This window comes from Larimichthys crocea, chromosome II, assembly GCF_000972845.2.
Source record: "Larimichthys crocea isolate SSNF chromosome II, L_crocea_2.0, whole genome shotgun sequence".
NCBI classification, from domain to species: Eukaryota; Metazoa; Chordata; class Actinopteri; family Sciaenidae; genus Larimichthys; species Larimichthys crocea.
In genome coordinates, this window is record NC_040012.1 from 5824311 (window position 1) to 5843426 (window position 19116).

A 19116-nucleotide genomic window follows, 5' to 3' on the forward strand; every position below is an offset into this window, starting at 1 on the left:
TGTCGATTACTGCTCCGAGTGTCGATGTGTGCTCAGATGAATCGTGGAAGATCTCACCTGTTTCTCTGGTGACAGTCCAGAGACGGCCATGTAGGTGCTGCCGATCGTCTTGATCTTCTCGATGTCCTGGAAACGTTCCTCATCGAGCAACTGTGACGAGATTTTAAACGTCAGCGAGCGTCAGTGTCACAACATCAGCAGTTACAGTCCAACAGTTCATCTTTATTCTATAGATTTCAGTGAAACTGGATCATATTTTATGGAGTAACCGGACTCAGCGAGAGATCGCAGAACCAGGTGCCTGATCGAAAGCCCTTTAAAAGTGGACAGACAGACAGACAGACAGACAGACAGACAGACAGACAGACAGACAGACAGACAGACGCCGGCTGACCTCCCTGCCGCCTCGGGCTTTCCTCTCACAGACAGTTTCTCCATAAAATCTGATCCCGTGACCCGATCAGGCTTCACAGTGTGTGTTGTGTGCTGTCTTGGGCTGAAGGCTACTCCTTCACTGACCCAAGGCCTTGATTTATTCCCCTTAAATTGTCAAACTTTCAAGGATTTCAAAGACCCACGGGAGCCGCTTGTATCGTTCTGTCTTTGAGATCTCGTGAGGGGGATAACATCGCGTACGCTGAGTGTGTTTGATGTCGTTTGTGCCTCTGCATTAATCATCTCTGAAGACAGATTTATAAACGGAAGCCGTCGGCGTCTGAGATGTTTAAAAGTTGCAGTGGGAGCACTTCAGCTTCAGTCTCACCTGGTCAAAGTCTGCAATAATTTCGTTGAGCAGCCTCAGACACTCGACTCCCTGGTTGTTCATCTCGGTCTGGGAGTAGAAGTCGGCGAAGCCCGGGATGGACGCGAACATCACGCCCACGGAGTCGTAGGACTGAGAGTAGAGCTCCTGTGGGGAGAAGAAGTCACACTGTGATTAGCTGGAGTTATTGTGTCGACTGTAAACTGCATCACACCGCCTCCACCATCGGGGGGCAGTGTTGACACATACATACACATACATGCAGCACGTCACATGGCGTGTGGAAATATTTAACATCAGGCTGTAAACATGACGTCCAGCCACAGGTCAGGAGAAGTCGAGCTGCTGCTGCTCGCTTCAGTATTAAATTACACGATTATGAAAATAAGCCTCTGACTTCATACACACTTAACGAGCTCAGTCAAAGCTCGAAGCCTGGACGTGAAAGTTGCTCAAAGTCGACCTAATCTGATTTCTTGGTGCTTGGCTGTGTCGGATAACGTTTGTTTGTGAAGCCTCGGACGCAAACAGACGAACGACAGACGTGTTTGTAACGTGGATTTCCATCAGCCGTCACAGTTTGAAGCTGCAGCATCATTTTTAAACTCATCACACTGTCGACTCCAGTTTCAGCTGTTGTCTTCTGTGATCTGCGGCTCGAAATGGGGAATATTATAAGTTCTTTGTCGTTTTAATAACGCTTCATGTGAGTGCTGAATGTCGTGGATTAAGTTAAGTAAAGCTGAGACTCTTGTGGACTCCCAGTTGTCTTCATGTGTCCTCATGACAAACACAAACTGAGGACGGGGTGACTTTCGTTTAGATATTGACCAGGTGGTTTTTGAGAGAGAAATGATCTTCACGAGAAGTTTCTGAAATCAAATGAATCTTTCTACGGCGTTCCTCAAAGTCTTTGTGTGTTAATGTGACAAGTTGGAGGATTTTTTTCTCAAGTTTCAGGTCAACAACAACAACTCATGACACATGACATAACGTGCTCAGACATCAAACTCTTTGTTTCAACACTTCTAAAACTTTCCAACGTTTTTCCATCATCGACAGAATTCATTTCAAAAACTTTCCTCATATTTCTTCTTGGACTTTTTACAACAATGATCTTCATTATTTTCACAGAGAGTTTTTAAATGTGAGAATAATAAATTATTGGATGAGTTGATGAAGAAAAAAGACTTTTAATCACGTTTTTAAAGGATCCAAACGGAGCTGCTGCTGCTGCCGAAGTGTCTTTGAGCAAGTTCAAATGAAATAAATAAATAATAAGAATACAAATGTCACATCTTCAGCTTTCTGTCACCTGATTAACTCCACAGATCATCGACACCTCTTGAGCGGTGCAGAAGCCGATTAACGACCTGGCGCTCGGGTTTCTAAATCACGGAACAATAAACAACCTGATTAATAATGTAACGAGCGATTAGGACCCGACCTGTCCTAATGGATGCATTTTTAATCATGTCCCTTTTAATTAGGAACAGGCACGGGAGCAGAATGCTATCAGCTCGCCTCTCCTGACATTTATAATTCATCGCCTTCAGTTCGGAAGACAACAGAAGACCGGAGGAGTCGATAATGGAGAAGGGGACAGTACAACAACACAGTCAGTCATTCTGCAGTTCGTTAACGAGACAGAAACGACCTGAAGCTACAGGAGCAACTTTGGTTTAGGTCATGATTGATAAAAACATAGGTCTATAATCCGACCACCTGGAACTCCTTCAAGTGCCCCTAAATCCACCGAAACGGACCCATCTTTAAGACATCTGAAACCTCTGGTATCTCTGGTACCTCTGGAAATCCTGAAGATCTTCTATGTGGCATCTAAAAAACAGACCCTTCAAGGCCACGTATGGACTTCTTGGATCCTCAGGAAGCACCTAGACCCCTTGGTGACGCCCTAAAACCTCCTGAATTACATAGAAATCATCCTGAAGGACCTCCAGAACCTTTAAAGAACATAGATACACACTCAAAACACTGTGCATCTCTTGTATAAGACTGCTGTTACCTTCTGATAACATCACCGATGCAAAACAAATGATTGTAGGAACGTCCTCTGGTCTCAGGTTCATGTTGTCTGAATAAGTTCTACACATCATGTTTCCAGGTTCCTGGAACCTCCCGAGTTAAAAGTCTCCACCTTATGAGGACTGGTCAAAGTTCTGCTGTGGTACATGCTGCTATCGTGACGTGGAGACGTTTAGGAGAACGAGGGTCCTAAAATCAGTCGTCCAGAGTTTAAAACTGCTTCGACAATCAGACAATCAGATCCAGATACTGAAACAAATGGACTCCTATGCTGAGTCTATCTGTACTTAGGTCTTTGTTTTTGTTTTGTATCTCCTGTTTTTATCTGTTAACTTAAAAAAAGGAAAAGATCCTGTGAGAGATGGATTTATGTTTTCTATTAGACTCTTTAGCAAAAGTAAAAATCAAGTCAGTCACAGGTACAAAGGATGCATCGATCGCCCCAAAATGATGTTTACTGACGCGAGCGAGCATCAGCAGGAGCTTCATGAAGAAGCTCCTCTGAGTCAGACCTGATCAGTGTTGGACCTCGCTGATGCTGATTCTGTCTGGATGGAAGTATCTCAGAACCTTCTGAGTGTCTGCCAAGGATCTGAAGCGCGATGGTGCGATTTGATAAACAGGTGACGTAAAGTTCAACAGTTAATGGGTTTGCTCAAACATGAAGACCCATCAGATTTGTGTATTAATGACTTCTAACGAGAGGCGAGCAGGCTCCATTCAAAGCGAGTTAAAAGCAGCCGAGGGGAAGGGCGGCAGAGATAAGGTGAACAAAGAGGAAATGTAAAGTTTGAGTCAGCCAGAGACGAATCAACGAGCAAATCAAATCAAAGGCATGTGAGCAAAGAAAGCTCTCCGGCTGAATGAGTCCTCTCCTCTCTGTTCAGAAGCACTCCAAGTCTTTTCTTTTCTTCGCCGGGTTAAACAGCGAGGGGAAACGAATTATAACGAGCGCAGACGACTGTGACCTCGTCACAATATTCAAAGGTGCAATCATTTCTATCAGTAGCTGTGAGTGTGCGGCTTTCTGGACGGACCTCGTTGTCCCGGTCCTTCTCCAGGAAGTGTCGGGCCACGTGGCTGGGCAGGATGTTCCTCAGCATGTTCTCGTTGTGTTCTCGCAGATCCTTCATCTCGTTGATCTCCTCTTTGGCCTGGACGCGCCACAGGAAGTCCAGCCGGGCCGTGTACTCCAGCTGAAGATGGAAAAAAACACAAGAAGTTAGTCATGTGTCACGACCATCGTCATCACCAACATGTCAGCAGATCATCTCTGTGGACACTTCTCAATCCGTCTACATACAGAACATAGTTCATTCATGAGTACTCTGACTATTTATGTTTTTATTAAAAGAGACTATGTCCAGGTTTTAGACAGTCTGCGGGGACGTCACAGAGACTACGTCCAGGTTTTAGACAGTCTGGTGGACGTCACAGAGACACGTCCAGGTTTTAAACAGTCTGCGGGACGTCGCGGAGACATGTCCAGGTTTTTGAGACAGTCTGCGGGGACGTCACGGAGACTATGTCCAGATTAGACAGTCTGCAAGGAGTCGTCACGGAGACTACGTCCAGGTTTAGACAGTCTGCGGGGACGTCACAGACTACGTCCACGGTTTTAGACAGTCTGGGCGGACGTCACGGAGACTATGTCCAATTTTAGACAGTCTGCAGAGTCACAGACTAGACTATCGTCCAGGTTTTAGACAGTCTGCGGGGACGTCTCAGCTACGTCTTTTAGACAGGCTCAGGGACGTCACAGAGACTACGTCCGTTTTAAACAGTCTGCGGGACGTCACAGAGACTACGTCCAAGGTTTTAGACAGTTGGCAGGGACGTCAACGGAGACTACGTCCCAGTTTTAGACAGGCTGTGCGGACGTCACAAAGACTACGTCCAGGTTTTAGACAGTCTGTAGGACGTACGGAGATACGTCCAGGGTTTAGACAGTCTGCAGGGACGTCACGAGACTGACGGCCAGGTTTTTAAAACAGTCTGCGGGACGTCACAGAGACTACGTCCAGGTTTTAGCAGTCCTGGGGGACGTCACAGAGACTACGTCCAGGTTTTAGACAGTCTGTCGGACGTCACAAAGACTACGTCCAGTTTTAGACAGTCTGTGGACCGTCACGAGACTACGTCCAGGTTTTAGACAGTCTGCGGGGGACGTCACAGAGACTACGTCCAGGTTTTAATAACAGTCTGCGGGGACGTCACAGAGACTACGACCAGGTTTAGACAGTCTGCGGGACGTCACCAGAGACTACGTCCAGGTTTAAATAGTCTGCGGGGACGTCACAGAGACTACGTCCAGGTTTTAGACAGTCTGCGGGGACGTCAAGAGACTACGTCAGTTTTAGACAGTCTGGCGCGGGACGTCAAGGGATACGTCCAGGTTTTAGACAGTCGCTGTGGGACGTCAACGAGACTACGTCCAGGTTTTAGACACGTCTGCGGGACGTCACGGAGACTACGTCCAGGTTTTAGACAGTCTGCGGGGACGTCACGGAGACTACGTCCAGGTTTTAGACAGTCTGGGGGACGTCACGGAGACTACTCCAGGTTTAGACAGTCTGGGCGGGACGTCACAGAGACTACTCCAGGTTTTAGACAGTCTGCGGGGACGTCACGGAGATACGTCCAGGTTTTAGAACAGTCTGCGGGACGTCACGGAGACTACGTCCAGGTTTTTAGACAGTCTGTGGGGACGTCACAGAGACTACGTCCAGGTTTAGACAGTCTGCGGGGACTCATGGAGACTACGTCCAGTTTTAGACGTCTGTGGAGACGTCACGGAGACACGTCCAGTTTAGACAGACACACATTCAGTGAGCTCGGCTGAACATTTTCCAGGCTGTAATCTTCTTCTGTGTCTTTATAATCTTTTGTGTCAGATCCGAACATACGACGGCGCAGCTGATCATACTCTGCAGTAAACTTAATACGCAGCAGCAGCTCTGAGTAAATGTTTTCTGAAGAACCGTCGAGGTTAATAGAAGCCGTTATGAATGAAGCCGTGCACGGGGAGGTCGTTAGGGTTAACGCTGAGCGACCGTTATTTCACCGGCCAACATCTCATTATCGGGCATAAAAAAAAAAAAAAAACGGGCCCGGCGGGCTTCAGAGTCTTAATTAGAAAAACTGAAAAACGAACGAATTGAAGTTTTTGCACCGAGTCAAATAATTAAGAGACTAATTTGATACGAGGATTAATCACAAAACTGTTTCCACCAATCGGCTCAGAGAGACGCTGAAATCCTCACAGCGTATCTGCTGCCCCCAAATTAATTTTCAATATCAGCCCCTCCTCCTCCTCCTTCCTCTCCTACGAGTACAAACTAAATGCTACCGACTCTAATGTATTCAAACGACTTTGTATTAATTGTGCATTCAGAAAAGCAATTTGTGTTGCCCATTAGAATCACTTCAGATTGATCGCGCTCTCCCGTGTTTCATAATTGATCCGACCTTTAACTGATTTTTTTAATTCAGCCTTTTCCATCATCTGAACGCGTGAACGACAGACTCTGCCCTGATCTCTGCTTAAACCTCGAAGCAATTAAGTAATTAACAAAGTCTTAACAAAGAAGGTTTGATAACGTGGCACCGAATGTTTGGAGGAAATACAGAGGTTATTTGGTTTTCATGAAGAGTGACCTGTAGTCGCTGTATCAGGTGTTTCTTTATGACGTCACATATTTACGGGCATCAGTCTGAAGGTAAAGGACTTTTCAAACATGACGAATCATTGGGTGCAAACTGCCGCCATTAAAAGTGAGTTTTAATGCAGAGAAATGAAACGATCTGTTCCTTCCACAAACATCTCCAGAGCTTCACAGCAGGTCGTTCACCTCCATCGAATTCAAAGTGAAGTTTCCTTTTGTTCGTCTTAACTTCACGTCTTGAGGTGGAACACAAAGACTGAATACACAACGAGGCACAGGGGAGACTAACGAGGGCGGCAAACTTCAGGAAGTAACACAAGACAAAACCCCTTTCAACATAAAACAGGAAAGTGTCAAGAAAAGAAAACCTAATCCTTTCAAAATAAGAGTCTGTCTGTCTGCAAACAGAGCGAGGCTCGACTTCCTGTGCTGCTGAAGCAGCAAAGATCATCAACACACTGAAGAGTGTAATCGCACTTCAATCCTCTGTTTGTCTCGTTTCTCAGGCTCACGTCGTTCATCGTGTTTTGTTGGAGACTTCATGCGTAACACAGTGAACAGAGCCTGAATGAGATTCTTGTAATCAAAGAGAGACGAGGAATAAAAGAGTGAACGAGTCTCCTCCACCTTTCCTTTTTTCTCTTTCTCAAACACCTTTTCATCTCCTCTGTGTCTCCTCAACAACACACCATGCTTATTTCTCTGCACGGCCGTGAGCTTGTTCCAGAATCTGCTTCATTGTTTCAGTGTTCAGTCTGAACGTCACGCGCTCCTCTGAAGACGTATGTTCCTCTTTAGGAACCAGAGGGTGACTGATGATGCTCATTTCATGTTCCTGTTGACCGTGTTAGCTCCACCGTTTGGCCCAGATGAGTCTGTTCTTGTATTTCATAGATGTCCTCGTAGTGACGTCATCTGTGTCCTCATAATTAAACATATAGACGTGGACTTTGTTTGGACGTGTTCACATCTCTTTTCTACGCAGTCAATCAGTAAAACAGACAAACAAAAAGGATTCATTGACGTTAACGGACGAACATCGTTACATGAACGTCAGCGGAAGAATCGTTTCATTTTAACACCCTTCATGGAGACCCAGGCTGCTGAAATGAATGAAATGAACTCCTTATGACCTCTCCTTCACAGCTTTCCTCATGACCTTGTGACGGTTTCCATCAAGGTCAAGGAAAAGTTGTTAGGAAAGGACAGAGGAGCTGATTTTTTTGACTATTCGACCGTACCTGCAGCCTAGAAATGTTATTTTCATTAGTCGCTGCAGACGCATAAAGATTCTGTTTGTGTCTCAAGTTTGTGTTTTTTTAAATATCTAACCTCCGAACAAATGTAATATTTTGCAGACAGCCAATCACAGCGCTCACATTGTGTTGAACAGTAGCAGGCCGGACCTCGTCTCTTTTATATTCACTCTTTTCTCTCGGCCTGATGCATCTCACACACTCTTCACGCTGTGAGCCGTCTCTGCTCCGACAAACAAAGTGCTGGAGTTGACCCCGAGGAAAAACAATATGCCGCTGCGTGACTTCGAATGCGGCTGCTTTTTACTGTTACGGGGCTACAAAGGAGCTTCAATTACGGCCGTCTCTCCTCCATCTCCGACCGTCGCCGAGCCGCTGAACTCTGTGATCAAAGGTTGCTACAGAGCGAGCATGAAAGCAGCGCGGTGATCGCAGGTTTCCTTCAGCCTGCTGACTCCATCTTTATACAAATGGACTGTTTCATGCATCAGACGTGTGAACAGAGCGGTTTGTTTCTGTGTTTCTGGCACGCAGGTCGGATATTACGGATGGTTTTCTGTCTGATATTAGCAAAGGTTTCCATTCTCTTTGGCTTGTGACCCCTCACAGCTGCTCACAGCTCAGTTTTTTCTTCATTGATCTCACAAACACTCCGGCAGAGTTTCAGGGATTCTCTCAGATTTTGGGTTCAACACGAGCGAACTGAGTGAGAATAGTTTGTTGACGTTCTTCATTCATGTCGGATCAATCTCTTAAATTTTGTTTTGCATCATTCACGGTCGATTTAAGGCGGAGGGAGAGTCGAGATTTCTGTTCTTAGATGAATGTTTCTCAACTTTACCCGTCGCTCTCCGTCAGCGTCACACAGCAGCAGCTGGTGAGAAACATTTTTCCACTGAGCGATGGTAATTTCGGTGAAACCGGACTCCTCATTGTCTCGCTCGAGCACCATCCTGACGTCTAATTAGGCGGCTGCATGGCAACCAGACTGACTCTCTGTTCTCTGTGTTATTTAAAGGAAAGCTTCTTTCTCATTATTTATAGTCATGCAGAGCTCGACCTCGCTGCCATCTCTGCAGCTTTGATGCGTTAAAGCTCAGCCGTCAGACAGAAGATGTAAGGTTGAACTCTGCATGATTAGAAATGATGAGAATGATGTGTCTCTGCCATGGTCCTAACACTGAAGGCCAGAACTCTCTGCAAAGACTCTTTTACCGATGGTGGCGGTCCGGTTACGTTCTGAAGTGTGTTGTCGTCGTCGTCTTACCTGCTGGCCGTGATAAAACACAGCGAGGAGGAACATGGCCATCAGGAGCAGAGACGTCTCTTTGGTCCCCAGGAAGTTTCTGTTGGAACAAAAATAAAGTTTGTTCATCTGATGCTCTTTATGCAAGGTAAAAAGTCACTAACAGAGAAACTATGTTGTCCTTGCGTCATATTAAACTTTCTGTCCTGTTTGTTCACTTTGTTTTCTGGAAGAGAAGCTGCAGCGTCTGCAGAGAGAAAAGTCTCAATCTACGATGAAACACTAATAAAAGCAGAGTTATGAAGATTATATTCCATGAATAGATCCTGCTTTATCTGACAGACTGGACGTCTTAAATAGTTTGTCTCAACAAACCAGACACAGTGTAAACAACGATATTTACATATAGATATTTACATATAGATAGTTATATATACTGGGCGGCACGGTGGTGCAGTGGTCTACCAACGTGAGGAGAAAACACAGAATGAGAGCACGAAGTCCTCTAGTACTTTTTGAAGTCGTTGCTCCTCCACCTTCTCGAGGGTCTTTTCATCCTGACCTTCTCTCTCATATCCCAGAAGCCCCCTAAAGAAATGAATCTGACCTCCATCAGCTCCCTGTGGAGCCGCTATGGAAACCTCTGTTCTTTTTCCGTCTTTGCGGGTCTTTCACGGTTGCGTGCTCAGGATTCCTTCATACATTGTCACGGTAAAGGTCACCGTGCTATCACTGACAACGCCTGCGAGATGAGTTTTCTCACATCTGCAACATTTCTGTGCAGAAATAAGGTCAGCGTGGCTCCCTGATGTGTCTTTGAAGAGGCACGAGGAGAGAACCTGTCCTCACTTTAACATGAACTTAGCAGCACTGACCACTTAGTTTCACTAATTAGCCGCCTTCGCTGCTCAAACACTCACTCTGTGTTGTGGTGGACGGTGTCGTAGCGGACAAACAGCGAGGTGTAGAAGGCCTCGGTCAGCAGTGAGTAGATGGCGATCATCACCAGCAGCACCGCCAGCTTCAACACCGAGTTCAGCCGCAGGAACACGGCACACGTGACCATCGCCAGGACACCCGTGAACACGAAATACTGTGGAGGACAAAGAGAGAGACGTGATCACATGACCTGAGACTTCGTCCACCGAACAGTACACACATCGAGCATCGTGAGCATCTTAAACGTGATGTAAACATGATGTAAACATGATGTAAACACGATGTAAACCTGATGTAAACATGATGTAAACATGATGTAAATGTGATATAAACACGATGTAAACACGATGTAAACATGATGTAAATGTGATATAAACATGATGTAAACATGATGTAAACGTGATATAAACACAATGTAAACATGATATAAACATGATGTAAACATGATGTAAACACGTTGTAAACATGATGTAAACACGATGTAAACATGATGTAAATGTGATGGAAACATGATGGAAACATGATGTAAACATGATGTAAATGTGATGTAAACATGATGTAAACATGATGTACATGTGATGGAAACATGATGTAAACATGATGTAAATGTGATGTAAACATGATATAAACACGATGTAAACATGATGTAAACATGATATAAACACGATGTAAACATGATGTAAACACAATGTAAACATGATGTAAATGTGATGGAAACATGATGTAAACATGATGTAAATGTGATGTAAACATGATATAAACACGATGTAAACATGATGTAAACATGATGTAAACACGATGTAAACATGATGTAAATGTGAGGGAAACATGATGTAAACATGATGTAAATGTGATATAAACACGATGTAAACACGATGTAAACATGATGTAAATGTGATATAAACACGATGTAAATGTGATGTAAACACGATGTAAACATGATGTAAACGTGATGTATACGTGATGTAAACATGATGTACATGTGATATAAACACGATGTAAATGTGATGTAAACACGATGTAAACATAATGTAAACATGATGTAAACACGATGTAAACGTGATGTAAAAATTATGTAAACATGATGTAAACGTGATGTAAACGTGATGTAAACATGATGTAAACACGATGTAAACGTGATGTAAACATCACTCTGCACACGTCATTGGCCACGTTAACTCGAGGGGAGTAAGAGAGAAAACTCCAAATCATTATTATGCAGCATCATAACGTCATCCTGTAATTAACATGACCCGACCCTCTACAACATAACAACATTAGTTCCACTTGAATAATACACATCTCTATGTACAGAAATATGATTTATTAAAACGTAAACGTCGCGTTGTCCCAGTTTTAGTTTAGTTGTTATAGGTGACGATTCAGCAGAGAAGCGACACGACACATCTCTCATAATCTGCCTCACCAAACATCTCAATGTGCCCCTGGTGGCTGGCTGCAGAATGGGACATAAACCCTGTCAGGTTTACAGATGGGACGTTTTTATCTCGTTCTTATTTGTCTGATAGATGTGGTTTTAATTTATTCGAGTCTGCCTCATCGCGTTGTCGAGACATCTGACAGCGGATTGATTTTCACGTACAGTCTGTGGACTCATCGAGTATTCCAGCCTGGTTTCTAAAAACATCTGTGGGAGGAAATAATGCCGCGACGAGGAAATAATGACGTGAGTGGATCTGAGCTCGCAGCTAATAAAAACGCTCCTCCCTTATCGGGTTCATCATTCAGCTCCGCGTTGTGTGAGCACAGTAACGTAACGGATGTTTTCTCCGTGACGTTCTGATGGCTCCGTCAGTCGCCGTTGTCTGAGGTGAGACCTCCCTCTGGGCGGCGAGCAGATGTCGGGGATGTTTAATTCATCACTTTGCCGCTGTCGGCACAACAGATGGACCTAACTGCAGCTCAGTCAGCCGGTACCTCTGGGTAGAAGCAGATGTCTGGGATGGAGGCCGACTCGTTGTACGTCTGGTTCCTGAAGGTGCTGGACTTGTCGAAGTCGCACCACAGCTGTGAGAGACCAACAGAGGAATTATTGTTGTTGCGCCGACTCAGACCTTCATCTATCAACATGTTTGTCAGAAACTCTCAGCTCGACGGCAGAAAACAGACTCCAACTTTTAATAAACAGCTGACAGACTTATTTAGTATTCATTCATTTTATTCATTTAGTATTTACAAATCTAACTCAGAAAACGGAGATTATTACTAACAAAGACTGACACAGACTGACAAAGACAAACAAAGACTAAAAAAGACTGACAAAGACTAATACAAACTAATAAAGACTAATTAAGACTAATAAAGACTAATTAAGACTAATAAAGACTGACAAAGACTAGTAAAGACTGACAAAGACTAACAAAGACCGACAAAGACTAATACAAACTAATAAAGACTAATTAAGACTAATAAAAACGGACAAACACTAAAAAAGACTGACAAAGACTAAGGTAAGACAGGTAAGTAGAGTCAGTTTAAGCTCATTCGTTGTGGACAGACAGGTAAGTAGAGTCAGTTTAAGCTCATTCGTTGTGGACAGACAGGTAAGTAGAGTCAGTTTAAGCTCATTCATTGTGGACAGTGAACTCACTATGTTGATCATGGCTGCCAGGAAGTTGATGAGGATTGAGACGAAGACGATGACGTTTCGCGCCGCGTACGTCTCGTTGATCCAGCAGCAGGCTTTACGCAGGACCAGAGGGAGACACTTGTAGTCTTCCGCCGTCGTAACTAGGACCAGACAGGAATGGAGCACGATGAGGACGGAGAACTGGATCACCATGGTTACCATCCTGCGGGAAAGACAATGAACGGCATTGGAAGCAGCAGCGTTATATCTTTCAGTCGAGTACGTAATATCAGCTGGATGCTACACCTTGTGTCGGTGACGTCCTGTCTTACCTGGCGGAGGGAAGCAGACTTTGAATCGTGGTGATGAAGATGAGCACGATGAAGGCGCACACCAGGTTGGACTTGAACACCTCGTCCCTCATCTGGGAGTACTGCACCGTGAGAACGGAGAAACAAGAAGAAGAGACAGAAGGAGGAAGAGGAGGTGAGGGGGAGATGGAGAAACAAGTTTTCAGACTTGACGGAGACGAAGACCGGACACATCGAAACGCAACCTCAAACACGCCAACGCAACCGACACGGAACGCATGCAATGGTTCAACCACAAGCGTTAAAGAGAGAGACAGGAGCCGGTGGGTTAGCCGCCGCGGGGTCCTGGGGAAGGTGCAAAGCTGACAAGCACAATGCAATGTTGGAGACATCCGACTTTTCATCTACTCCATTAATTTAACCTTAAAAATGACATTAGCATCGCTACTGTTGGGTGAAAATGATGTAGCCTAGCTACCTAGCTCGGTTTAGATTCTCTTGTTGTTTACTTGTTATTACAAAATAACTTTGTATTATTTTGTTTGTTTATTTGTCCGAGGGAACGAGCTCATTAATTAACCAAACAAAGAGGAACTGGTGCTAGCCTAGCATACATGTTTTTATCAGTCTTCTCCGACAGGTTGTGAAATAAATTCAACATTTCGGTTGTTTGTTTTGTTTTGACATGAGATATCATATCTGTGCTGTTCTGTTGCATTTGGAGCCGGAAGCAATTAGCCTAGCTTAGCATAAGTTAATCTTATCTATCTCCCCGTTGACCCCCGCTGCCCCGTCCTCGCTCTGTCTCTTTCTCAAAGGGTGCTGGGAAATTAGCAAGAGGATGCTTCACGTTTCGTCACAACTTTGGCAGAAATAAATAAATCAATAAATGAGGAAGGCCAACAGCAAATCACTGCACAGTTACTGAAAAGGTTAAAACCAAAAAGATTAAAAAAAAAATATAAGGTTCTGGGAAAAGTTTTAAAGATGGCGGTGGGATTCAAAGGGAAACATAAATGTGGAAGGCGGGAAAAGGGCCCATATGAAGGTCAACTGAAAGGTCAAAGGTGAGCGTATTCATAAAACAAAAAAAATGTAAAGAAAAGGGACAAAAAGCTACAGAAGTGCATCGCATTGACCAAAGAAAAAGAACTTTTTCTTCTAATTATGTCTTCTATCTCCTAATCATAATTCTCACCGTTACTTTAGATGGTCAAAATGCTTCTATAGGCTGTTTAATTGGAATTTGTTGCTATGGAAACAAAATGCGGCTGTAAACTTATTTTTAATGTTTAATATACCAAACCAAAATGGAAATAAAGCAAATTATCCTCTTAAAAATCTTTATTTCACTTCAAGTGGCTTAATCTTATTTGACAGCATCATATATCACATTTTTAACAGTGTTAACAGTACTGAAGATATATTATGTATACACTGTAAAATAGTCCATAACAAGAATTTAGAAATGAAGTAAACAGCTGACTGTTGAAGCTTGAAACCGAGGTGGACGTCATCATCAGTCTCTTAAATCAAGTCATAATTTTACAGTACATATTCAGCTGATTATACTATTAAAGCCACGCCCATTTTTGGAGCCAAAAGGGGGCGTGGCTAAAGAATGTTTACGCTATTGTGCTGTTTCTTAGGTACCAACCAGAGTGTCCTTTAAGTGTTTTATGATTGATGTAACTCAACAACTCAATAATGTAATTTACATAAAAATGTGTCCTAGATTTTAATTAAATGCTAATCTACTCTATTTGTAATTAATTTAATAATTCTGGGATGTGTAAGTCATAATTTAAGATCTCAGAAATGTTTTTATTCTTTAGTGAATGCAAAGAGCTCCTGTAAAAAAAAAAAGAAAAAAAAAAAAGTTGAACTAGTCAACTTTTTCCACAAGACTGTGAAGGGTTAACAGCTCCACGGCGTGGACTTTGGGTCATGAGTAAACTGAAGGGGGTTTCCATGTTTTCGCCCAGCTGTTTTCTAAATTTCAGAATCAAACATGAGTCATGATAAAAGAGACGTTCACTGTGTTTGATCGTGGACATTCGTACGGAGGCTGAAGTGTGCCAGATGAATAATTATACTTCCACATTGTTTTGTTAAAACACATTAAAAAATCCTTCATAAACTGCATATTATATATCTATATTATGTTTTTTAAACATGTCAGTCCTCTAACGTCCACTTGAGGCTGGCTCCAGAAGTGAGTCAGTCTCCATAAGACCCCATGTCCAAATGTCCAACTTCACAGCAGAAATAAACATGTTTACAGCCTGGTACAAAAAACAGTTTTGGTCTCTGTAGCTAATTTCCCCGTTCATGACAACTGTACTGAGGGTGAATTTATATACAACTCACCTGTTCACATTATATTAAGGCTTAAAGTTATGCAAGATTAAGAGCGTGGACGCTTTGATTGACAGGTGAGACTGAAGAGGCACACAAAATCAATTCTAAAGATTATTTTTATATAAATTCGACCTTCTTCGTCGTAGAAAAGTCTGCGTTAAAGCAAGACAGAGAATCAAAAGAATCAATTGTGCATCATCTAAATGCTAATTAAATCTATAACAGTTATTACTGAGTCGATAATTATTCTGGTGGCAAACTTCAGACCAAACGGAGGAAAGTACTGAGCGAAAAGAAAAGCCCAGACCAGGATGTGTTCCATGTTTGATGCTTTAACGTTTGTCTAACGTTTGTCTGACTCGTGCCTTTAGCTTACTCATGATGAAAAAAAGAAAAATAGTTGTTTGTTGTTTTGCGTCTGGAAATCTTCGTCTAAGAATAGATGTGAGGAGGGAGAGAGAAAGAAAAAAAACAGTCATCTGTCTAAAACTCCAGCTACCTTCTCTTCCAGGCTGGAGTCTTTAAACATCAGTGAGAAAGGCTTGATATGCTCTCTTCTCAACTTATCGCCACTCCGTAAGTCGATGGCGCTCTCTATTCGCTTGTTAATTTCCTCAGGACCAGAGTGGACATGCAAAGCTTGTGCGAGATGGTTTGGAAGCAGATTTATCGAATTTCTCGTTAGGGCAGCCAGAGTCTATAAGGGGGAAAGCACATGCACATAGAATGAACCTGCTTGTCCCCCTTTTTGTTTCATTCAAGTTACAAAATGAAAAAAAGAACAGACACACAGTTACGTTCATTACATACACAAAAGAAAACAAATAATAATCAAGGTAAAAAGGGAAGACCAAAATGCAACAATCAGACAGACAGCTCAGAGCAGGTCATGCATCTCATTCACTCGCAGCGTGATCGGTTAGTGGTGACGAAGCTGGTAATAAAAAAAAAAGAAGCTGTAATTCATGTGGACAGCTGACTGTGAAGGAGAGAGCACACAAAACAGGTTTAAAAATATAAAGCATGAAATGGAGGACAAAAAAAAAAACATCTGAGAGAAGACGAGGACAGACGAGGACAGACGAACAAACTTCAAACCAAACCTGAAACTCTAAAATTTAACAAACTAAATGACAGCTCCTGACCAGCAATCTGATTGGTCAACGAGACCAAATCAGCATGACATCACACCTGAGTCATCACTAAACATATCACTGCACCATCTCCACATCCTGAAAATATAAAACATGTAAATAAACATGAATAATTACACGGGAAGTAACTTTAATAAAGTAATACATCTGAATTTATGGAGCTATAAGACCGCCTCGTTAATACAGGTGTGAACCTCGTTAATACAAGTGTTAATTAATACTTATTATTGTGTATTAATTCTATTAACTCTTTATATTTTATTATATTTTCTTAATGTATATCTTCCCTCCATAAATGTTCAGAATTCTGGTGGGTAAATAATAAATTCATAAATACTTTAACTGGCCTATAAAATACCACCATGTGTCAATTAGTCACCTTCATTTCTTTCTCCTCCATCATCTTGGAAACTAACCACTGAAGACTGACCTTTATAACGGAGGAATGACGTTCACGTTATAGTTTCACAGAGGTCATTCTTTCTCCTCCATATGTTTTAATTATCTGAAAATAGACCATTCAGATTTTTCATGTCAGAGTGTCCTTGAACACACCAGAAAAGAAGGTCACCACTACTGACTACGTCCAGGTTTTAGACAGTCTGCGGGGACGTCACGGAGACTACGTCCAGGTTTTAGACAGTCTGCAGGGACGTCACGGAGACTACGTCCAGGTTTTAGACAGTCTGCGGGGACGTCACGGAGACTACGTCCAGGTTTTAGACAGTCAGTTTAAGTAAATTTTTGTGGCACTGTAAAACTCAGACACATTACTCGTCTTGTCCTTCGATAAGCTGCATCATGAAGTAAGTTGCGCTGAGCTTCTGTCCGTCCTCGTGGAGACGTCACATTTGTTGGAGTGAAGCACTCGAGCTGAAAGTGATGAAGGTCATACGTGAGGACTCATTTTCTCAGAGCTGTTGCCATTAGCTCTCCACCATTAGCCGTGAGCTACAGCGGCCGCGTGACAGCTTTGGACAAATTACCTGCTCTGGAGAGCCGGCAGCCATTAACGTCATTATGTAGAGAAATGTGTCACTATATGTCTGCAGCCAATCAAACGTCTCACCTCGTCTCGCTTAATCCAACACGTTAACAGATGAAATCCATCACGGTGAGTCATTAAAAGTTCATTTTCACATGCTAAATGAATCCAGGTTATTATGCTGCATCTTTTTTTACCTGTCGGAGACGTTTTTGCCTCAGCGATGGTCGTTACAGGTAGATTTACGTCCAATCAGAGCCACCTGGAGATTCTAAATGACTTTAGGTTTATCTGGAAACAGCAGCGTTAATCAACATCAGCGCAAAGATGGAGAGAGTCGTGAGACGTGTACGAGTCCTTTTCCTAAACGTGTCTCTGCCACCGTCTAGTATTGACTGAATGTAAATGACTGTTCAGCACACAGAGAGATGAACTTGAACCTCCACAAACCTCTGCTGCATCTGAATGAAAAGGAGCAGCCCGCGTGTCAAATCATTAACATATCTGCAGCAGACACACAAGCCTCATTATGACGAGCCTCGTTATGATGAGCCTCGTTATGATGAGGACAATCGGACGGCAGTTTGTGGAATCAGACGAACATCAGCGGCTTCAAATCTGCCATAAATCAGCAGATTTTAAGTCACACTGATGCTACGCTGATTCCGGTTTCCTGATGGACAGTGAAGTGTAGCTGCTGTTAGCTCGTGTTAGCTCAGTTTGTCAGCTGATGCAGTTCGAGGCGACACCGTAATAAATCAGGTCGGTCTCAAACTTAAAAGCGATCAGGCTGGTTGGAGTGGACCCACCCTGGACGGGTGACGTTGTTAGGCAACCAACAGAGACCGCAGGAAGTCACTGCTCCTCGGGCCCAATAAATCGAACCGAGTCGGGTCTGAGCCATAATGAACTGGACTCAGTCGGGATCAGGAACATATTTCAGGCTCCTGCAGTACGCCACTGAAGAGACAAACAAAGTGCTTTATTTTGAAAGGCTTCCAAATTCCATCAATCCAACTCGGTTTATCTAACTTAAACGATTCCTGCTGGACAGAGAAAACTCCCCATCGGTATCTGAGGACGGAGGTTTTTTAAATCTCAGTTCAGAAAAAGCTTTTCGCCGTGCACGTCCTCGAAGAAAAAGAAGAAGAAGAACGAGCTAAAGGGCACACGCTTCCATCTCTGACATTTCCCTTCTTTAAAGTGGCCGGTGCGATGCTGCCCGGAGCAGTTTGTATGTGGCTGTATGGGAGGGAAGCACTGTGTGTGCTTACATGTTGTGATACACATTAATGGAAATGCCGACATATGACGGCAGGAAAAGGCCAAGTGGAGGCGGGGGTGGCGATGGTACGACCTGACGGTGTTAACATGTCAGAGGTTTCCATGTGCTGCACGTCTCACATGTCCGGCAGTTCCTTGAAAGGATTGAAGTGGGTCGGTACGTGAAGCACAAACATGACGGATGTGGACCAGCACCGCAGTGCAAAGGGAAATATCTGGACAGAAAGCTGGGACATAAATTCAACAACACTGCAATTATACAACAGCTACCGACTGACCACTACCTGTCAGAGCGAGATCACCAACAAACAACAAAGAATCTGATCTGCTTATTTGTAGCCGGTGTTTCATTCACTCTCTGTGTGGTTGCTAGGCTACACCACATACAGCTGTTACCTCATTGGTTGAGCTTTAAAAGGTCAAAGTTGAAATATTTGACCGTCGTTTTAAACACGAGCATCTCAAAAACTCTAAAACAGAGATGTGGAGGTGACCTCGTTTCTTCGGGTCTTCTGA

General features: G+C 43.4%; 1 protein-coding gene across 2 annotated transcripts in view; it reads right to left on the minus strand.

Annotated features, from left to right (window-relative positions):
- The window catches only part of adcy8 (adenylate cyclase 8 (brain)), a 60293-nt gene that overhangs the window by 2345 nt on the left and 38832 nt on the right, over positions 1-19116 (minus strand). The window contains exons 8-16 of one of the 2 annotated variants that reach the window (XM_027291504.1): positions 15677-15874; positions 12838-12938; positions 12527-12728; positions 11854-11943; positions 9897-10069; positions 8998-9076; positions 3847-4005; positions 764-910; positions 58-150 (exon numbers count right to left, since the gene is read on the minus strand). In XM_027291504.1, coding sequence (XP_027147305.1) covers positions 58-150; positions 764-910; positions 3847-4005; positions 8998-9076; positions 9897-10069; positions 11854-11943; positions 12527-12728; positions 12838-12938; positions 15677-15874 — 1242 coding nt within the window. The remainder of the gene's footprint in view (positions 1-57; positions 151-763; positions 911-3846; positions 4006-8997; positions 9077-9896; positions 10070-11853; positions 11944-12526; positions 12729-12837; positions 12939-15676; positions 15875-19116) is intronic. The other variant, XM_027291510.1, reaches the window with a different exon arrangement.